This window comes from Cottoperca gobio, chromosome 13, assembly GCF_900634415.1.
Source record: "Cottoperca gobio chromosome 13, fCotGob3.1, whole genome shotgun sequence".
In the NCBI taxonomy this organism is placed as follows: Eukaryota; Metazoa; Chordata; class Actinopteri; order Perciformes; family Bovichtidae; genus Cottoperca; species Cottoperca gobio.
In genome coordinates, this window is record NC_041367.1 from 11,827,693 (window position 1) to 11,846,943 (window position 19,251).

General features: G+C 43.2%; 1 protein-coding gene across 2 annotated transcripts; it reads left to right on the forward strand.

Moving 5' to 3' along the window:
• The first annotated feature begins 226 nt into the window (after positions 1–226).
• Positions 227–9,919, forward strand: bmp16 (bone morphogenetic protein 16). Of its 2 annotated transcripts, XM_029445658.1 has the most exons (3): positions 227–702; positions 5,906–6,282; positions 7,336–9,919. In XM_029445658.1, exons 2-3 carry the CDS (start codon positions 5,913–5,915, stop codon positions 8,406–8,408), a joined length of 1,443 nt encoding a protein of 480 aa, XP_029301518.1. In that variant the 5' UTR covers positions 227–702; positions 5,906–5,912; the 3' UTR covers positions 8,409–9,919. The 2 variants fall into 2 exon arrangements, with proteins under 2 accessions (XP_029301518.1, XP_029301519.1); XM_029445659.1 differs by lacking the exon at positions 227–702 and having other exon boundaries at positions 5,830–6,282.
• The last annotated feature ends 9,332 nt before the right edge of the window (positions 9,920–19,251 follow it).

Here is a 19,251-nt window from a genome sequence, read left to right on the forward strand (position 1 = left end):
GGAGGAACCTCAGTGGCCAGGCATCTCAATCAGAGTTTAACTGAGTTTACCAGCTGGGCACTCAGTATAGGTAGAAAAAAAGCTAAAAGAAGTGGTGTGTTTGTGTGCGGGAGAGAGAGCAAGAAAGAGAGAGAGAGAGGAAAAGGGGAGGAGATACAAAAGGGAGGAACAGAGTGGAAGGGAAGGGAGAGAGACATAGTAAGGAGGTTTAGGAACTGGAGGGAGTTGTTGCCGGTGATACAGTACAGACAGACAGACAGACAAACAGACTGACAGATACAAGTCATTCTCTTCCTGCTGCTTCAATGCACAGCGGCGACACCAGTGTATTTTAAACAACCAGTGCAGGCGACAGAGTAAGGGAGTTGCCTACTTGCAGAGGTCAGGCAGGCAGGCAGGCAGAGGGGAAGCCAGTGGATGTTTTTAAGAGTTTGCTTATCTGACACTGACAACAGGATGAGAAGCTAGGGAGCAGACAGGGGAGGAAAACATGGAGAGAGCAGCATTACCTACAGCACATTTACATAGTAGACATAGACAGAGACAGACACTGGTTACCTTGAGACAGGTGAAAAAAGAGGAGAGGTAAATAGTCCACTTTGTCAATTCTGTCCAAAGGAGCGGGAGCGAGAGCCGAGGGATCGTAACACTGGAGCTCAAGGATAAACCATGGACTCTGCATACATCCCACCACACCTGGACGTGAGTACTACATCTCTCTCACACACACACACACACACACACACACACACACACACACACATACACACACACACACACACACACACACACACACACAAACACACAGACAAACACACACACACACAAACACACATACACACACACACACACACACACACACACACACACACACATCTGTCTGTCTGTCAAGCCACAGGCCACAGGAACTGTGCTGCTGAAACCATTAGTCACTCTGGGGAACAACACACACACACACACACACACACACACACACACACACACACACACACACACACTCACGCACATGCCATACACCACTGGCCCACTGTGTTGCTCAATCAAAATTTTGTCCGGTGAGCAACTTGTCCAGGAATAATGCACCCATTATGAGTTCAAAGAGCATAACGTAACTCACCACCGCTGCAACATACACCGTATGAATTGGCCCTCAGTGTTAACGTTTAGCAGCTTTAATGTGAAAAGCAGAGGTGTGTTTTTGTTCTGTATTTCACGTCGGCTTAGCTGTCAGACACAAGACGAGAGCGGTCTCTGAGCTTTCAGCAGTCACGGGTTAAATATGTCAGTGTTTCCATTGATGCTTGTGCAGTGTTGTGCCTCAGCGGGGCCTCCTGTTAACCACAATGCACATGAGATACTGAGACTGATGAGCAACCCAGACCGAGACAAAAAGAGGAGATAATGAGGTAAAAAAGAAGCATGAGGATAAAAGTTGTACATACATGACAACCTGTTGATGCTCTACTCAAGCTCACACACATAAGACTAAAGCCAAAACAAAGTGTGTGTAGATGTGATACCTGGTCGGTCAGGAGAGCAGGGAAGCACCGGGTCTACTCCACCCCCCCCCCCGCTAAACCAAACCAATGTGCGTGTGTGTGTGTGTGTGTGTGTGTGTGTATCTGTGTGTGTGTCTTAATCTATTTCCAACCGCTCTCACATATTTACAACCCTGCTCCTTTAGTTTTACATCTTGGCGTGTGTTTCTGCGTACGTGTTAGTGCTCACTCCGCCTGGCAGTTAGCATGTGTTTAAATCCTGTACTGTTCTTTGCATGGACACATGTGTGTGTGTGTTTGACGTCTGGGTCATTAACCAGCTAATCGGTCCAGGTGGGATGAATTAGAGAGCCGTTCTAATAGAGTCCAATAAAACCCACACAGCAGCCTACCTGGAATATTGTTCTAATGATTTCATCTGTTACGCCTCAGAGAGCACAACCACTACTTTACTGTAGCAACTGTTTTGGACATTTTTCACCGCGCCCCCCATTATATATTAACATCACAGCTCAAAGTCGTGCATTAATGACTAGTTACGCACGAGGAGTATTGTGCAGTCATAACCTCACAGTTAATTATACAGACTATGGCGTGCATACTCAGTTTATATAGCACAGTTGCAAATGGAAAAAGAGCAGCAGTGAATACAGATGTATCCTCAGAACTGTTCTCAAGTGTGCATATGTACACTGTACATCACATTTGGGCTCATGAGGCTGTCCGACTCTGAGTAAGCTCAGAGAGAGAAAATGTACCCAGTGGCATGTACGCTGCACGTATCATGTTCTAAAAGAATGAGACGCATAGAAAAATGAGAGCTGGAGGGGAGGGGGGATCAGGGAGAATGAGAGGAGGACTTTGGGAAAAGAAACACGGGAAGAACAACAGGAAGGGAAAGTTGAGGGACCAGGCGTAACATGAAGACAGCGGCGGTGGATAAATCAGCTGGTTGCGGTGACACTCCGGCCCTCTGGCCCGACAACAATCCGCCGCACTCTTCCGCAAAAACACCATTCATTTAAGACCTAGGAAAAAAGAGCAACACTAATGTGAGAGGAGGAAAGGGAGAGTGAGAGATAGGGAATGTGGAGGTGATGTAGAGAAAGCAGATATTGTTAACAAGACAAAGTCAGAAAAAAAGAGAGAGAGGGAAGTTGATGGATGAATCCAGAGAGAGGAAAGAGCAGAAAAAAAAGAGAAGCAGTTACATATTGTATGATAGCAGAGAGCACAAAGCAAAAGGACAAAGGTCAAGGAATGCAAAGAGGAAGGAGGAAGCGGAAAGGGAGCAGGGTTTGAAATAAACAGATAAAAAGAGAGGCAGTGAGATAGAAGCACGACTATAGCAGGAGTTAGAAACGGACGTCGGAGGCCAGAGGTTTTAATCAGCGAGTTCAGAAAGGCACGGGGCAGGCCGGCGACGACACTCGTCTGCCGCGCGCCAGGGTCACACCACTGTCTGCTCGGGAGGTCAGGTCACATCTAATATATCTAATAGGCTGAGCTGCATGCATGCACACGGGGAGAACACGCACATGGACCCATTCATCATGCTCTACCCCTTTTCCCCCTAGAACATTTGATTAGTCCATGTCCCTGCCAGAGAGAGAAGGAATAAAAAATGTACAGTGAGACAGGGAGAGTCAGATTTAAAAGCAAGAACTGGGGGGTGTAATCATAAAAATCCAGCTAACTTGCATGAGTCAACTTCAGGTTGAGAACAGAGAAGTGATGTAGGGTAAACTGGCCTCCGCTCGCAAACCTCCTTCTCTCTTTTCGTCAGTGTTTCTCTTCCTCGTGCAAACCGTGACACACCCTGTTGTGTGATGACTGGACCTTTGAACCTCAGAGTCACCTGGGTGGTTTTGTAGGTGAGGAAAGTACAGGAGAGAGGTGGTGTTGTTGTCCGTAATCTGTTTTACAAGCCTCCACACTATAAGGGAGAGGCTGTCCAGCAGAGTGTCTAATCTGTAATTGTGCTCTGCTTCGTTGCCTCAGGTGAAACAGCCCTGGGTGGGGCCGCGAGAGTTTAATGGATAGCCAGCAACAATCCCACGCTTGGAGGTGGCTTATTTTCCCAGGCCTGCCCTTTGAACCGCGTAACACATGAACAACACTGCATTCAAATAAACACACCTTCACACCTGTGACCTCATTTTAGCCCTTTTTCTGACAGCGTGGTGAGATTAGCAGTCACTACAGTGTCATTATGTGTTCACTCGAGCATAAACACCTTTGTTATCTCGCTGTAGAGGGCTTAATCGATTCTCTGTCCCTTAGAGAGATGAGATAAGGAGATAGAGGAGAGAGATAAGCAAGAGCGCGGACAAGGAAAGAGATAACTACTAACTTAGAGTGCTTCTTTGAGTATGTGATATACAGGTGCACTTTCTTTTGATACTTCTTCAGTCAACCATGGCGACAATGGGTGCACTTCTTTCTACTCTATTATGTTTCAGTATTGATTGCCTTATCTCTGACTGGTCAGCAGGTTTTACTCCTTTGCTCCGACCCTTTATACCGCACCTCGACCTCTTCAGGTTAAGAAGGCCGTTAAACATGCTGGTTTCTAATTACTGGCTCAGTCATTATTAACACCTGCACTACAGAGGTGCAGGGTGTTAGCCTGGTCGTAGTGGTAATTGCGTGACCTTCTGTCTGTGGTCGTGTTCCCGCACTGAGAATAGTCATGGAGGGAGAGAGAGATAAGATGATCACTTGTTTGGAGTCAGCTGAAAAAGGCTTTACTCTCTCTCATCACAGTCAAGTTTAGCTTAAAGGAGCACTGTTGTGGAATCTGTGGGGTTAGGGTCAGAACATCGAGAGAATGAGAGAGGCGTTGGTGTGAATGGGAGAAGAAGGGGGAAACATCATTTTGACAGGGAATTCATAACACAGCACTACAGTTTGGGAAAGGTCAAAAGACACTTCTGCATAGGTACAAATAATCCTCTCTTTGAGAACCCATAGAAGGGATTTAAGGTAACCAATAGAGGTTTAAGAGCACCCAACGTGCAAACCACAAACGTTGCATATTTGAGCATATCTTTAATAAAAACACACTGATCAGTTGAGCCGCGATGGATTGCCTTATCATTGCATTATCACAGCATGCACAGCTAAACTGTTGTTGGTTTTTCAATTACCATCATCATGTGTTCTGTAATCTATTCTTCTGCACAAACACTAATGAAACCAGATTGGCCATATCTTGTGTCTCCTTAGTTTACATTTTCATCTTTTTCTGCATATTTTGGCTGTGGAACAAGGTGTTGCAGTGCCAACACGAGTACGAAGAACCTTTGCACACATTGGTAAACTTTAAATAAGGATGTAATACTAGCTTTTCAACATAGTTTGATTTAATGATATTTTTATTTGAAATTTAACGTCAACATATTGCATATACATAACCTCCAAAGGGATAATGAACATCAGTGCATAGTTCATAGTTCAAATCATTCAAAATGATGACTTTCCAAAAATTCTATATACAGACAAAGCTCTTCTCTTTCCCTTCGATATACATATATATATATATACTGTAGTAGATTTAAATATAAACAAAGGTTATTGAAAATGCAGGATTTAACCCCGATAACTGATGTTTTGTGAGGGCTTGCTGAAGGTTTGTTTATATGTAAATAAAACTATAATTGAATGGTTTATTAGGCCTTTAAATGAAAAGCTTTCTGTCTTATTCACTCACACAAACACATTTGTTGCAAATATTCTCCAAGGATTTAAAAAGGAAGGGAGAGGGGGGGGGGGGGGGAATCTAATCCGTCATCGTGACAACTGTGTTGCATGTCACTAGCCTGTCACTAGCGAGTCCACAGACTGTGATTAATGCTAGATGTCTTTCATTCACAGCACTGTGATCTATTTCACACACAGACATGCACCGTGATTAAATTACAGATAGAGACTGTTTAATTACTCCTGCTTAGGTGTCTTCTGAGATATATAGACCTTGGGGTTTAAGAAACTTGCTATAAATTAACATAGAAAAAAAACTAAGTGACAGGTTTCTAGCCAGAAGTAACAAGCAAACAACTTCATATGGCTATGTAGACAGTAAATTTCTTGAACATATGCCACATGAAGGCTGAAGACTAATGAGAAACTAGTGTGTCCAGGAAGGAGAAGACATAAGCATGATATACAGAGTCCTGGAGTATCTCAGAGGAGCTGTCTCTTTTGCCAATTTCACATTGTGCTTGAAAACAACATTTCAAAGCACCTAAACAATTATAAAACTCTGCAAAACCGGCCTTCACAAGTTTATCTATTGATGTTTACATTGCTTCCCTTTTGTCTTCTTTTCACCACATCTTCTCCTTCTTTTCCCCACTACACCTGTCCTCCCATCATCTCTGCTCCCCTTCCCTGTCTCCCTCCAGGTCCACCATGTTCCCTGCTAACCTCCTGCTCCTCATGGTCCTGCTGCTACCTCAAGCCTCGTCTGGTCGCCAGGGTGGAGACACCAGCAAGATCGACCATGGCAGGGTGTCCCCTGTGCCTTCCACCGTGCCGCCCCCTCCAGCAGGCTCCCTCCTCTTGGAGCCCAGTCTGGCTCAGACCATTCAGAATCTCCTCCTGAGCCGGCTGGGCCTCGAGTCACAGCCCGACCCTCGGCCTGGCGTGCTGGTGCCCGGGTACCTCCTGGATCTTTACCGATTCCACCAGCAGCAGTACCATCTAGTGGAGGACCCGTCGTTCAGCTTCCCCAGCCAGCACATCCAGCAGGCTAACACCGTACGCAGCTTTCACCACAATGGTAAGTTCACTGGCACATCTTGACACTGTGCTGTCAACCTATTTTATTGGATGTAAAACTAGATTTCAAATATTTAAATGGTAATTGTTTGGCCTTTGAACTTTTGTTTCAGGGAAGCTGTTCATGCATCCTGTTGAATTATTTTATTAACAACAGATGAAGTATAAAGATATTATGTATGAAAGTAGCAGGTGTTTGTTGTGACTCACCATTTAACAACTTAAACACTCATTCAGATGCATCTGTACACTCTTAGATAAAATGGGTTATCACAATCCTAAGGTCTTCTTTCTAAACATGTGTGAGAGCCTACTTAGATACACTGAGGGGAAGTGTGTTCTGGACTCTGCACTGCAGTTCTGATCATGGCTTGATTAACCTGTTAGGAGGCCCCAGGGCAAACATTTGCTGTTGGGCCCCCGCTGATCCCCAACCTACTGCCATCAGTCACCTTTACTTCAAATTAATTCCAATGCAATTCTGGATTACTGCTTAGATTTGGTTAGTTTGTGGTTACATTTGATTAAATAAACCTGTATTAGGAATATGCATTATGTGGAGATGATAAACTAACATGATGAAGCTATTAAAACTAGATTTTGACACAGGGTCTCTGAAATAGTTTTTGAATCACTCAATGTATGCTGATGTAAGAATGATTGACCACTTAAAAGAGCTTCAAATGTACAGTGCTTCACATTAGCACACATGGCTATTGATCAAACTGCAGGCCAAGTGCACCTTTTACTTCCTTCAATTTAAAGTACCAAGACATTTGGTATGAATGAATACTTGTAGTGGTTCAATATACTCAATATCTTCTAGCAAAGGGTCAAAGTTAGAACAGTGTAAATATGCATTATCCCGATAGCTTTCTTCCGCTGTAGCTTAACTTATTTGCTAATATTGGTAGATAGTTTGGAAATGTTCCTTCTTTCAAGATCCTTGAAGAAGGATCTGGCAAATGTGTCTTGTTGGGTGTAAATAAAACCTCTGAAGTTTAAACCACATTAAACTTGTCTACACCCTTGTCTCTCTTCCTTTTTCTCTTAGAGCCCCTTGGAGACAGTCCCATAGCAGAGGATCGTAAGAAGGTGCACATCTCCTTCAATGTTTCATCCATCCCTCAGGATGAGAGGGTGCTCTCCGCTGAGCTTCGGCTGCTCCGCAGTAGCAGAGCCTCTGTGGGTCCTGGGGCCCACAGATTAAATCTATACCTCACTGAGCACCATGAGGACCCTAAGCCCACCCTGCTGGAGACAAGGTTACTCACCACTGGGCTCCACAGTCATAAAGCAAGTGGTTTCTGGGAGGCTTTTAGTCTAAGTGCAGAGCTCCTCCATAAGGCCCTTGCTGGGACTGGCAGTTTGGGCTTCTTCCTTGAGGTCAGACCTGAGAACATCACCACCTCGCTCCCTGACGAGAGCTTCTCCTCTGCTGCAGCAGAGGAGGAGGCAGAAAAACACAAACACGGACACTTAAGGGTATGCAGGTCCGTGGGTCAGGACGAGCACAGCTGGGCCAAGGAAAGACCCCTTTTGGTGACTTATAGTCATGACGGGCGTGGAGAGCCCTTAGTCAAACATGGCAGGAGGACCCCCAGTGGAAGCCAGAGGAGAGGGACAAAAGGGACAAAAGACAGGGCCAGGAGCAGCAGCAAAGGCCGCAATAGAGACCAAGCCTCGGGGAGGGCCAAAAAAACGGGGTATACCGTGCCAGGCTGGGGCAGTGATAAAGGAGGGGTCAGTTGGAGTGACCGTGGAAGGGTGAAAAGAAATGGTGGTCGTGCAGCGAAACTGAAACGCCTTTCCCGTAACAGATGTCGCCGTCATCCTCTGTATGTAGATTTCAACGATGTGGGCTGGCACAAGTGGATCATTGCACCCAGCGGCTATGACGCCTTCTTCTGCCTGGGAGAGTGTCGCTTTCCTCTGGCCGACCACATGAACTCCTCCAGCCACGCTATGGTGCAAACTCTGGTGAACTCTGTGAATGGAGCAGTGCCCCGGGCCTGCTGCGTCCCCACCTCCCTTAGCCCCATCGCCCTGCTCTACCTGGACCCTCAAGACCGAGTGGTGCTGAAGAATTACCAAGACATGGTGGTGGAGGGCTGCGGCTGCCGATAGTGGGCTGGAGAACTCGCCCAGAGAAAGCAAGACGTGGATGGTGGAACAGCGAGGGAATAGGAGAAAGACAGAAGCATGAAAAGACAGATGGTGGGAAGAAGAGACTGCAGACTGTTTGCAGTTTGCTAACTGCAAACAGACCTAGAGACTGATAGAGACAAATGTGTGTGACAGTGTAAGAAGTATGAGTGGAGAGGAAGGAGATAAGGGAATGGATATAGCTACTAATTCTTAATTATTAGGAGCAAGAAAAAGGGTCAGACATAGAAAGAGAAAGAAAAAGAGTGAGAGAAACAGACATCATCTGCCACACAGGAGAATAAATGGTTGTACAAGGCAGAGGAAGCAGAAATATGATCAACACAGATAAACTGCCAGGAATTACTTTTCACTTTTTCCCATTTAGCGATGATGCAGCTGTTTACACCATCAACCGACAGGCTACTTGTTCTCTCACGAAAAGCCAGCGCTTTAACATCAGATGGCGTCTATTCTATATCCCAGTGTTTGCCACTCATCTCACGCTCACACGACTGTCTGACTAGCACATGCACATGTGTTTAGCAGCCTAAATGGTGGGAAGTCATGTAGACACCATTTAAGCTCTGGAGCAAAATCCTGTAACTTCCTGATGGACTTCCTGATGATCAACAGCATTAGCAATATGACGATGGCACTAGCACGACATCTAAACTTTGTGTGACAGTGTTGTTTCTGCAGTATTTCAACCAAGAAGTAGGGTGCATCTGTTTTTATGAACGTTATTATAATGACAGATGCTGCCCTTGCAAGCACCCTTACATCACAAGCTATTTAAAACCACAACAATAATGCTGAGGAACTATTATGCTATTGTTTGAATGTACTACTATCAATATTATTTAAAAAGACTTTTCTTTGTACATTTCTTTTGCAGACGTGAAGAAAATCCAAGTGATGGTTGTCTTGTGATATTACATAATGCCACTGAATGGCGATTCTAACTTAAAAGACACGTTATGTATTTAAATATCTGCAATATGGTGTATTTAATCTTGAAAATATTTAAGATACCCGCACTCAACAGAGCATACAGCAAACTGAAAACCTGCCGTCCACATGAAGTAAGTCATGGTAGCTTTACATCTGTACAAATGTTTAATGTATTGAAGTAAGTGTTACGTCAACTTTCCAACCTTATCATTGCACACATTTTGGTGTCCCACACATGATAGCAGACATAAGTGGTGTTGCCTTTAAAAGCTCAACTAACAAGTCAATTGAAAGCTCTGTGTATTGTAGCTACTGAAGTGTGTAACAACAGGTGTCTTTGCTAGTTGTGTCTGCATGTGTCAAGAAAATAAAGGAGGACTGACATTAAAACTGGGACATTAGTGCCTTTCAAACAGGGGCTTTAAAGTGTTCTCTGCTGAGCTTAGTAATTGTTTTTCAGTGTTGCATTTTTCCCTCTAAATGGAAACATTTAAGCAACAGCTTGTAAAATGTTTGACAATATACCTCTAATAAACAATGCAAACAGCACAACTGTCATGTGACTTTTCTTTTGCAACAAACATTTTCTCTTCATAAAAGTTTGTATTATTCTTCTGGCACCTGAATGCATGTGAAAAGCTTTACATATATACAGTTTCCTTCAGCCTACAACGGATTGATTGCCATATTCATGAAGAAAAAAGGAACCCAGGTCCCACAGAGAGATCTAAACAGATTTGTGTATATGATACTGTAGCTAAGGAAGTAGTTTCACATTCTCACATCGACACAGCTGTGAGATTTAAATGCAAGGGGAAATGTCTTATCTCCACCGCACATCCTTGCTGCCAAAACGAGTGAAACACTGTATCGGTTCGCACCACCACCCGTGAACAATGCACACGTTTCTAATCGCAGATATCACACATGGAGGCAAAGAGACAGAGAGAAAGAAAATGTAGATGAAGGGAATAAGAGTTTTCCCATTTGGCCATTCCTCAATGCAGGGGTCAAACCAACTCAGCAACATCTTTGACCTCCACATTCCAGCGTGTTTGAGAAGAGGGTCCTGCCCTCTGCAGCCATCACCAGATGGACCAGCTCACTGCATCTCACAGGTGAGTGAAGCCCACCACCTGTTAGGGGCAGGGTGTGTTTTGGTTTGCGCAAGGTAGAAAAAAGTGCTGTGCGTACCCCACATTACATAGGATGCCACAGGCTACATCAGAATGTATCCCCTTCCTGTCTTCACTCTAATATATTACTATTTCCCAGGAATATATCACTTGTTTCACAGGATGTCTTGCCATAAATGAAAGCTTGATTTTACACACAGAACTGTGTATTCATGACATGATGTGGTGGTAGATCAACATATCCTCTTAAAGGTGCATTATCGTTTAGGAGGTTGTACTACCAGAGCAACACCTCTTGAATGCCACTGTGTACTGGGGATGGAGGCCTACATATCTTGTTGAACTGCCAGCATGGTTTTTGTTTAGAGAGTTTGAACTTTATTTTGTTATATATACATTCTGTCACACATCTGGACTGTAGGCTGACATTTTAGCATGAAGAGTATCTGGCTGCATACAGCTGGAACTCTCTAAACTTCCTTCCTCTGCATAGTTCACCTCTCAACACATGTCAGGAGTACACTGGTAGATGTGTGTGTGTATGAAGAGAAAAACAGAGCAAAGAAAAGAAAGTGTAGGGGCAGATAAAGACACATAAGATGCGTCATATGATATTATGTTCACAGATGGTGTTTGCCTCTGCAGCTCTACAGAGCAGATAACACTTTGGGTAAGTGCCAGTATATTTCATCTCATGTGCTGAAACACATCGTGGTTCACTTATTGGTTGACTGATAACCTCTGGCCTTTTTCCTCCTTGACCCCCTATTCACTCTTTCACCTAGCCTTCCCTTCCTTATTCCATCCTTTCCTGACTCATCTATCTCTCTCATCCTTCAGCATCCCCCAGCTTCTTCAACCTCATTTTTATCTCAGCCTATTTGTCAATCACCTGACTGTCCTGACACAGTTTTCGCCTCTAAGCCTTTTTCCTTTTTCAACCTGACCCATCGACTCCCTCTTCTCCCAGGTGCTAGATTGGAAACATGTGTTAAACAGTGAATTTGTGCCACATGATGAAGTGAGTAGAGTGATTATTGATAAAGCCTGACCTGTTAGTTCAATGTGCTGCTGATTGAATAGTTTAAAAAAATCACTGATATGTGAAATGTCCTTGTTCCGGCACTTTATATTAAAGGAAAAACTGTAGCTTGCTGCAACATGGGTATTATATTTATTTTATTTATATATTTTCAAACAAAGCCAGCGTGTGATATTATTACTGACAGTAATGATGGGCAAAACTACAAAAATAAGGTTGTATAAACCAACATATCCCTTCAACATCTTCAATGCTAGAACACTGCTGGTTCGACAGTCATTACAAACTAATGCTGTTCAGCAAATTTTCGTTCAAATCCAGAGGTTTGTTTCAAATAGGAGATCCCAAAGTTGCCAAAGTTATTAAATATTTCAGGCTGAATTTTGAGGAAATGTATAGAAAATAATTCTCAAGACATCAATAATATTTATATATGATGCAACTGTACAGCCTTAAAAACATGGGATACAGGGTTTTAATATTCACTCTGTGAAAATAGCTTCAATAAAGAGCTGGAACAAGCTAATAAAGTACATATGTATAAAACTTTACAGCTGCTTTAAAGTTGTAAATGAATATCACGGATATTGTGCATGCCCTATTCTGTGTGTGCATAACATGTATTCTTACTTCGACCCTTCCCTTCATCAAGGCTGTACGCTGCCTCATCTTATATCTACCTTTGAAACACTTTTTTTTTTCTCGCTCTCTCCTTCCTCTCGGTGCTCTGGTTATGAATTCTTAAGGGTGAGGAGCACAAAGACAGGATATGACCAGGCTTATCTTGTCTGATGTGGAGTCTGTTTGAGTCTGGGTAGCAGCGGCCTTTTCCCAGTCAGCCCTGAGGAACACCTTCCCTCAGTCCATAAATCATGCACATGGAGGAGCACTGGAGGGTTACTCCCAGTGACAGGGCCACTCGGACACATGGCTTTGCTTCTGACCAGGTGTCTGGATTTATCTGTGATGAACGCCAGATAAGCACTGGGAGAACAGGAGGGAGTACAAATGCCTCACATCACAGAGAGTTATTTACACAAAGAGTGGTCTATCAGGGTATTTAGATAATTAAAACCAGAGTACAGTTCACAAAAATGGTGCAGCCAGAGCCGTAGCCACGATTTTAGACATACCACAGAGTCTAGTGTCCCCCAGAGCACTCCGCTCCTCCTCTTAAAGACATTTGCACTTCCTACCAAAAGAAGTTTCCCTGCTCTGAAGTCCCATTTAAAATGTATTTTTAGTTATATGTATACATATATATATATAGATTAGATATTTTCAGTATTGTTTAATGATCTCCTTAATGTTATTCAACAGATTCGGAATTAATATGCAGTATCTGTAGGCAACAGGAAAAGATTTTGGTATCAGAAGCGCTCTGGTTTCTTTTTGTAGTCTGAGTAGTATTGACCAATCACCTTTCAGGGGACTTGGTGGTAAGCAGGTAAACAGTCCGTGTGAAAAGCACAAGAGGCCGAACATATTGAAATTCAAAATCGGAACACATCAGCTAACGTCTGACTTTGATTCAGCTTAAAATTAGCTTGTAAACTAGCTACATGTGAAACAATATATCTCAACTTCTACTTTTTAACTATTTCAAATGTACACTTTATCTCATTTGGGAACAAAATAAGTCCCCACAGTTGCTAAATTCATCCAAGATTGGTCCATAATCCAAAACAGAATGAATGTAGATTCAGTTTTCTTAACAGCACTATCTTTATCTTTATGTTTATTTATCTTTACATTTTATAATCTTTGTGTTTGGATGTTTCCGTCATGCATGTTCTTTGGGAATTGTAGTTAACTTACAGTATATACGTCAATTTGACTCTCAGAAATCCATCTTTTTCATTGTGAAATGTAATTTCCTATGCAGGTTGATAAAAACTTCAACATCCCAGAAACAAAGTTGAAGATTTGATTTCAATATGGACCAGGGATCAGCTCTCCATGTCATGTCAAGATTTTAAAATGTGTCAGCAGTGCTGCAGTTGAGCTTCAGGAGCACATCCCAGATATGCATAACATCATCACCATCAACGGCTCAACACAGCTGTCATACATTGATGGCAGACGTGGGGATTGCTTCCTGGTTGACTGCAGTGCAGTCTGAGTGTGGACAGATTTCATGAGGACTGGCCTGTCACTCTTCCCACCCACACTGACAGAGCCGAGGTGAGCCACAGACAGGTAGCCTCGTTCGTCCCTGGTATCCCCTGCAGACTGACAGCCTTCTCCATGGAAACCGAACTCCCACCTCCCTGTTAGACTGCTGGACTCACCGCTGGGCCAACTGTGCAGCCCACCCACTGTACATATATCACATTTAATGATACCTGTCTAAAGCACATCTTGGATTACTACTTTTTATATTTCAATGTGATGTTTTAATTAATAAACTACGAATTTGACAATTTGTGTGCACACAAGAATATCTAAGTATATTCAGACAGAATTGCGTATACATTTGGAAACTCTCCTGTACAAACATCCTCTTTTATTCTATAACCTTTTCCATTTTTTTCTGAGATCAGTTCTATTTGTGAAAATTCATCTTGCACAAGAAGAGCAGCGACAAACAGTGTGTGCCTGAAGGTTTTTTAAACAGCGATGATAAATAAAAGCCAAGTTGACAGTGATATACCAGCAGCAGAAGTACCAGGGCATCACTTATACTACCGGGGTCACAGACCCTTAATGGCTGCAAAATATTCCCTTTTGGACATCAGACACAGTTTTCAATCATGCTAACCCCTTAAGTACACTAAATTGCCGTTTGATACATATAGTGTGTCACACAATAAAATGATAGTGTCCCAAATCGCTAAAGCAGATGTGAATGTATCTACCAGTTGTGTGCTGAGTTGGTGGTTTCAGTATGGAACACACAAAACAGATAGCGAGGGTTTTGGGTTTTGCCTCCGAGCTTCAAAGACAGACTCATGCTGAAACCGAATAAGCAAAACTGGACCTCTGGGTCGCAGAGTGAGGCAGGTGCAGCACATTGAAACACCAGGCAGGCCGACCGGAAACAGACATATCACGAGCCAGAACCCTGACCCCTGAAGTCATGGAGGGCTGCTGCGTCCGCCTGTCTCTCTAAGTGTATGTCTCTTTTTCTCCGACTCTCTGTGCATGTGTGTCTGATGTAGCGGTGCAGAGGTTGCATAAGGACCAGCTGTTCTCCTAAATCCTTCCTTGTCAGTCGGCTCTGCCTGAAAATGTACCAGATAGCATTTTGATCAAAAGTTAAACCAGTTTAAACAGTGAATGATCCAACAACAGTCTGTGCACCATGCACATACACTCTTTTTGGTTCATCCTCTGTTGCCTAACCATCTCATTTATGTTTTCATCTCATCTCCGGCTTCTCTCCTCTCATTCCCTTACAGCTCAACGATGAAAAATGATGTTTTTACAGGTGTCTCACAATGCAGATGCTGTCCCTGCTTAAATGGAAATTGCATTCATTCCTTCTCTCCTTTCTGCTATTCCTACCTTCTCTCACCGCCTCGGATTTGCTCTTAACCCTCGAGGCATGCGTCCAGGGACATATATCGCTGGAGTCAAAGAGAGGGAGGCGATGTTCTTAATTTCAATTTTGATTAGACCTGTGCCGAGGATGAAGGCAGAGATTTGAACTCTGCAGGGTCCACCACGACATTTACCTCTTACAGCTTGGGTCTATCTATTTCTATCAGTTGTGAAAAAAGTGTATCACCAAAATATTCTGGAAACACAGTAACATAACAACAACAATGTCCGACATGGTGAAAGACATGAGAGGTCAGGTGACCATCAAGTGGTTAACAGGCTTACAGTTACTAGCATGGAAACCACTTTATCCCAAGAGAAAACTGAAAGTGAGCGCACCTGAAATGTTAGTAGTCCCTCATTGAACAGCAAAACGTAGAAAAGCGGGCAGCAGTAAGTCGGGCTGTGAACTGTGATGGATACAACGCCATTATAGCCTTCGTTCATTCTTTTGTATAGGTTTGGTTAACCTGGCACCACTTACACCAAATTTGTAACATGCAAGCTGAAATTTGTAATTTTCTGTCACAAGTCTGACATGTTTTACTAATCAAAACAAAAATCCTACTTGCAACACATGCAAGACCATGAGAATCATTACCCTGGCCCCGAGCATTTGTCTGATTGTGTGAGCAGCCTTCTTTTTAACAATGTTACCTGTATTCGCATTTTTCAGCGATTAACTGGGTGACTACCAATGTTATTATTACATTAGTCAAAACTACAAAATTAATACTTGGAATAACTTGGAATTATCTGTAAAGTATTGTGGCTCTGTCAAACTCCCAGGAAACTATTTCAGTGCAGTCAGAAAAGAACACTTCCATCACTGATGGTTACTTGTTAATGTGCCGACAGATAAAAAACAAACAGAGCATGACTGAAACACACAGCCTGTGAAGAAAAGGAGAGAGAAATATCAAGAGGAACCAAGTGATGAAGGAAGAGAGCGATGGCGAGGGAGAGAGACAGGAGCTGGTGGACAGCTGTTGGTCTGTTTACTCCGAGAATATTGCTCTTCTCCAGATGTTTAGCAGCACACAGAGGAAAGGGGAGAGGGAGAGCAGGGGCAGGGGCGACGGACAGAGAGCGACAGAAGGATGTGAGTGATTGGAGGCTCGGTGGTGGTTGCCAGGTTGGACTCATCATAGTGTATTTTATGACTCGCACATTCAAAGTGCAACGTGGTCGGCAACCACGAGGGAGTGGTAGGAAAGCCCTGTCACAGGATAACACAAGAAACAAACACCGGTCTCATCAAAGAGGAACCACATCATCTACTGATCCCCCTAAATCACCTCGAGAAATAAAGTGAAATACTTTAAGTGAGAAACACCATGTGGACATGATTGTTAACTTTTACGTCATTAACTCATATCCTCATGCAGAAAAATGATTCAGTGTTTTATTTCTTCTCACACGTCCACATGTACCTCTAATCTTTGGTTATATTTCCAGGTTTTGTGACCTGAGGGATTTTTCTAGCAGTGACCTATTTGTTTCTTGTCTAGCGTGTCAGGAGGAAAAGGCTTAAACCACAGGACTTTTGCTTTGCTGTGAGATTCACTCCTGTGCAAACACATCCGCTGAATCTGAGGGAGCTGTCAGTGTATTTCAATGTAGCCACTGTCTGACACAGAGTCTCCCTCCTACCAGGCAACAAGAGGGAGGAAGGCAAAAAAAAAGCAAAAGGGAAAATCAAGGAAGAGAATGACAAGAGGAGGAAATGAGTTAAAATTCAAAGTGGGGTTTAAGATTTATACGTTTCACTAACATGAGAGGTCAATGTAATCCCCCTTCATCCTGTATCAGAGCCATATAATACAGAGGCAACACATTTTTGGCAGAGCTTAAATAACAAGCAAAGTATGTGGGCCAATAAGGTGTCAGGGTGTAAAAAAAAAGGCAGGTCATTGAACTTGATGAATGATCACCATGGGTGATATTCTTAAACGGGAAAGACAATCCCCCTCGTGTTATTTTACCTCACTTTCATCCTTTCTTATAGGCAGCTTTGTGCAAGGTTATTTTTAATTATACTTTTTCCCAATTCCAAATTCCCTCATTGCAATTGCACATGTGTCTCAGTCTAAAAACAGAGCTGATAACAGACGCATGAATAACTAGGGCCCATCACTGAGCTGCAGTAGTACATGATGCTCCTGAGATGCATTAACACAGGCCACAGCCTTTCCAGCCTCCCTCCAAAAAAGTAAAAGGAGGAAGAAAAAAAAACTGAGACAGGGAGAGGGGAAAGAAAGAGAGAGGAGGGAAGGCCTGGCATAAAGATTAGATTAGCACTTTAAAACATCTGTGAACTCGTCCGGCCCAAGCTACCGCTTCCCCACAGATTTGGGCCTGATCTCACATTTTCTTTCCTCCACCTCCCCTGCTCTCCACCTCTCCTTTCTCCACCCTCATCCCCCTTTTTGTGGTTTGTCTGCTCTGTTTGTTTTGTCATTGGATTTGAAGTTTAAGGGGAAGGCTGGTGTTGTTAATTATTATTAGAAAATGCTGTCTGTGTAGCCTGATTTGTTAACGCCACAATGCAAGAGAACTTCACCGCCATCTAAAAAGGAAAGCTCAGTGATTACATTTTAGATTATGCGTCACCAGAAAAACACAGAGTATTAGCTGTTTGTTCAAACAGCTTTGGACAAAAAAAGATAGCTATTCGCTAGGCAAATATCAGCACAGATGCAGTTACCAGGTTTGTTAGAAAAACACAGATTGAGTCTCTCTCGCTGAAATGTGCTGAAATGTGGTTTTAGTATAGCAAGTGATGGAAATAGATGTGTGGATAGTGACAGATGAGAGCTTGAGAGAGATGTTTAAAACATGCTTACTTTCTCACCTCTGCCCACCAGTGGCCAATCGTTGCATGAAATGAGCATGAATGTCGGATTGTCACTGAAACGATGAAGCGCAGCTGTTTCAATTCCAATTTCATAAAGGTGTGGGAGCAGGGGGATTCAGGCGCTCTTTTAGTGATTTTCCATTGAGGCAGATCCAGGGCCAGTTCAGAGCATCTGCACGCAGCCCGAAATGTGTGACCGCGTGGACTGTACATTTAGGAAGCGTGCTGACTGCTCCTGTTTCTTTCCACACTCCAGTCCAGTTGGTGGTGTTTGCATCTGTAGCTTGTTTGCAGAGAAAAAGGAGAGAAAGATAACAAACTGAATGATTGTTTGGAAGAGAGGTTGTGTGAGGAGATTCGCTCTTACGGCCGTCACCAAACGCCGTCTTTAAATACATATAGTTTGTATTTAAAGGAATAAAAAGACAGTCAAATGGAGTGTGGATCAGTAAATGTGCATGCGCGGAACGGCCAGACGGATGCAGACCCTGAATTTTAGTATGAATGGAACCGCGTCCACATCCACTTAATCATAAAGGAAGGTATGAATGAGCCTTTACATCAGAGGCTGGGGAAAGATTAACGTCAGCAGCAACAGATTATGTTCAGTGATATAACGTGACAGATAATTACATGCTTTCTAATACGATATACGGTATCGTATACGGTATTTGACAAGCCGACAAATACTTTGATTGAATCATAATGACGCCTTTATAGCGCCTAAAACCCTCTTAGGGAGGAGGTAAGGATGAATGTTTGGGTCAAGCCTTTAAATTTGGCAAAACTTTTCTCCTACCGATTCTCAACAATGGTTCCTTGTTTTTTTCTTTTCTGTTTTTAACAAATCGCACAAAAGTGGTAAACTGAAACATGAGGTAGAGCTATATGATGAATTCAGGGTATGCATATTATGTTTTCTCATATGTGTTTCCTATTAAGCGCTGCAGCATCAACACTCTCACCTTCCCAGAGTTGTGTTTACTTAAGGCTTGATAATGTGCATTACATTAAACACCCTCTTCCAGACCATCCATCTCTTCCAATTACGGTGAGGGACGACATGCCTCCTACTTCGGTTCACAACACCATTATACATCCATTGGGAAGAAAGCATTGGCCTGGTTTGGAGGAAAAGGGTTTCCTCCGTTCCTTTTCTCTTTAGCTCTGAGCTTGTTTCCAGCAGCACTGAGCTGTAACTCCAAAGGGAGGAAGGGTGGGAACAGTATGAAGACAAAGCGATGGAAAGATTGATATGTACCCTCTAATCTCCACTGGTGGGCTGGTAAAGAC

Excerpts from the sequence above, each read along its gene's own strand:
- bmp16 (XM_029445658.1), top strand. The coding sequence starts at position 5,913 with ATGTTCCCTGCTAACCTCCTGCTCCTCATGGTCCTGCTGCTACCTCAA. Across the intron at positions 6,283-7,335 it reads ACGCAGCTTTCACCACAATG|AGCCCCTTGGAGACAGTCCC; the intron begins GTAAGTTCACTG and ends TTTTTCTCTTAG.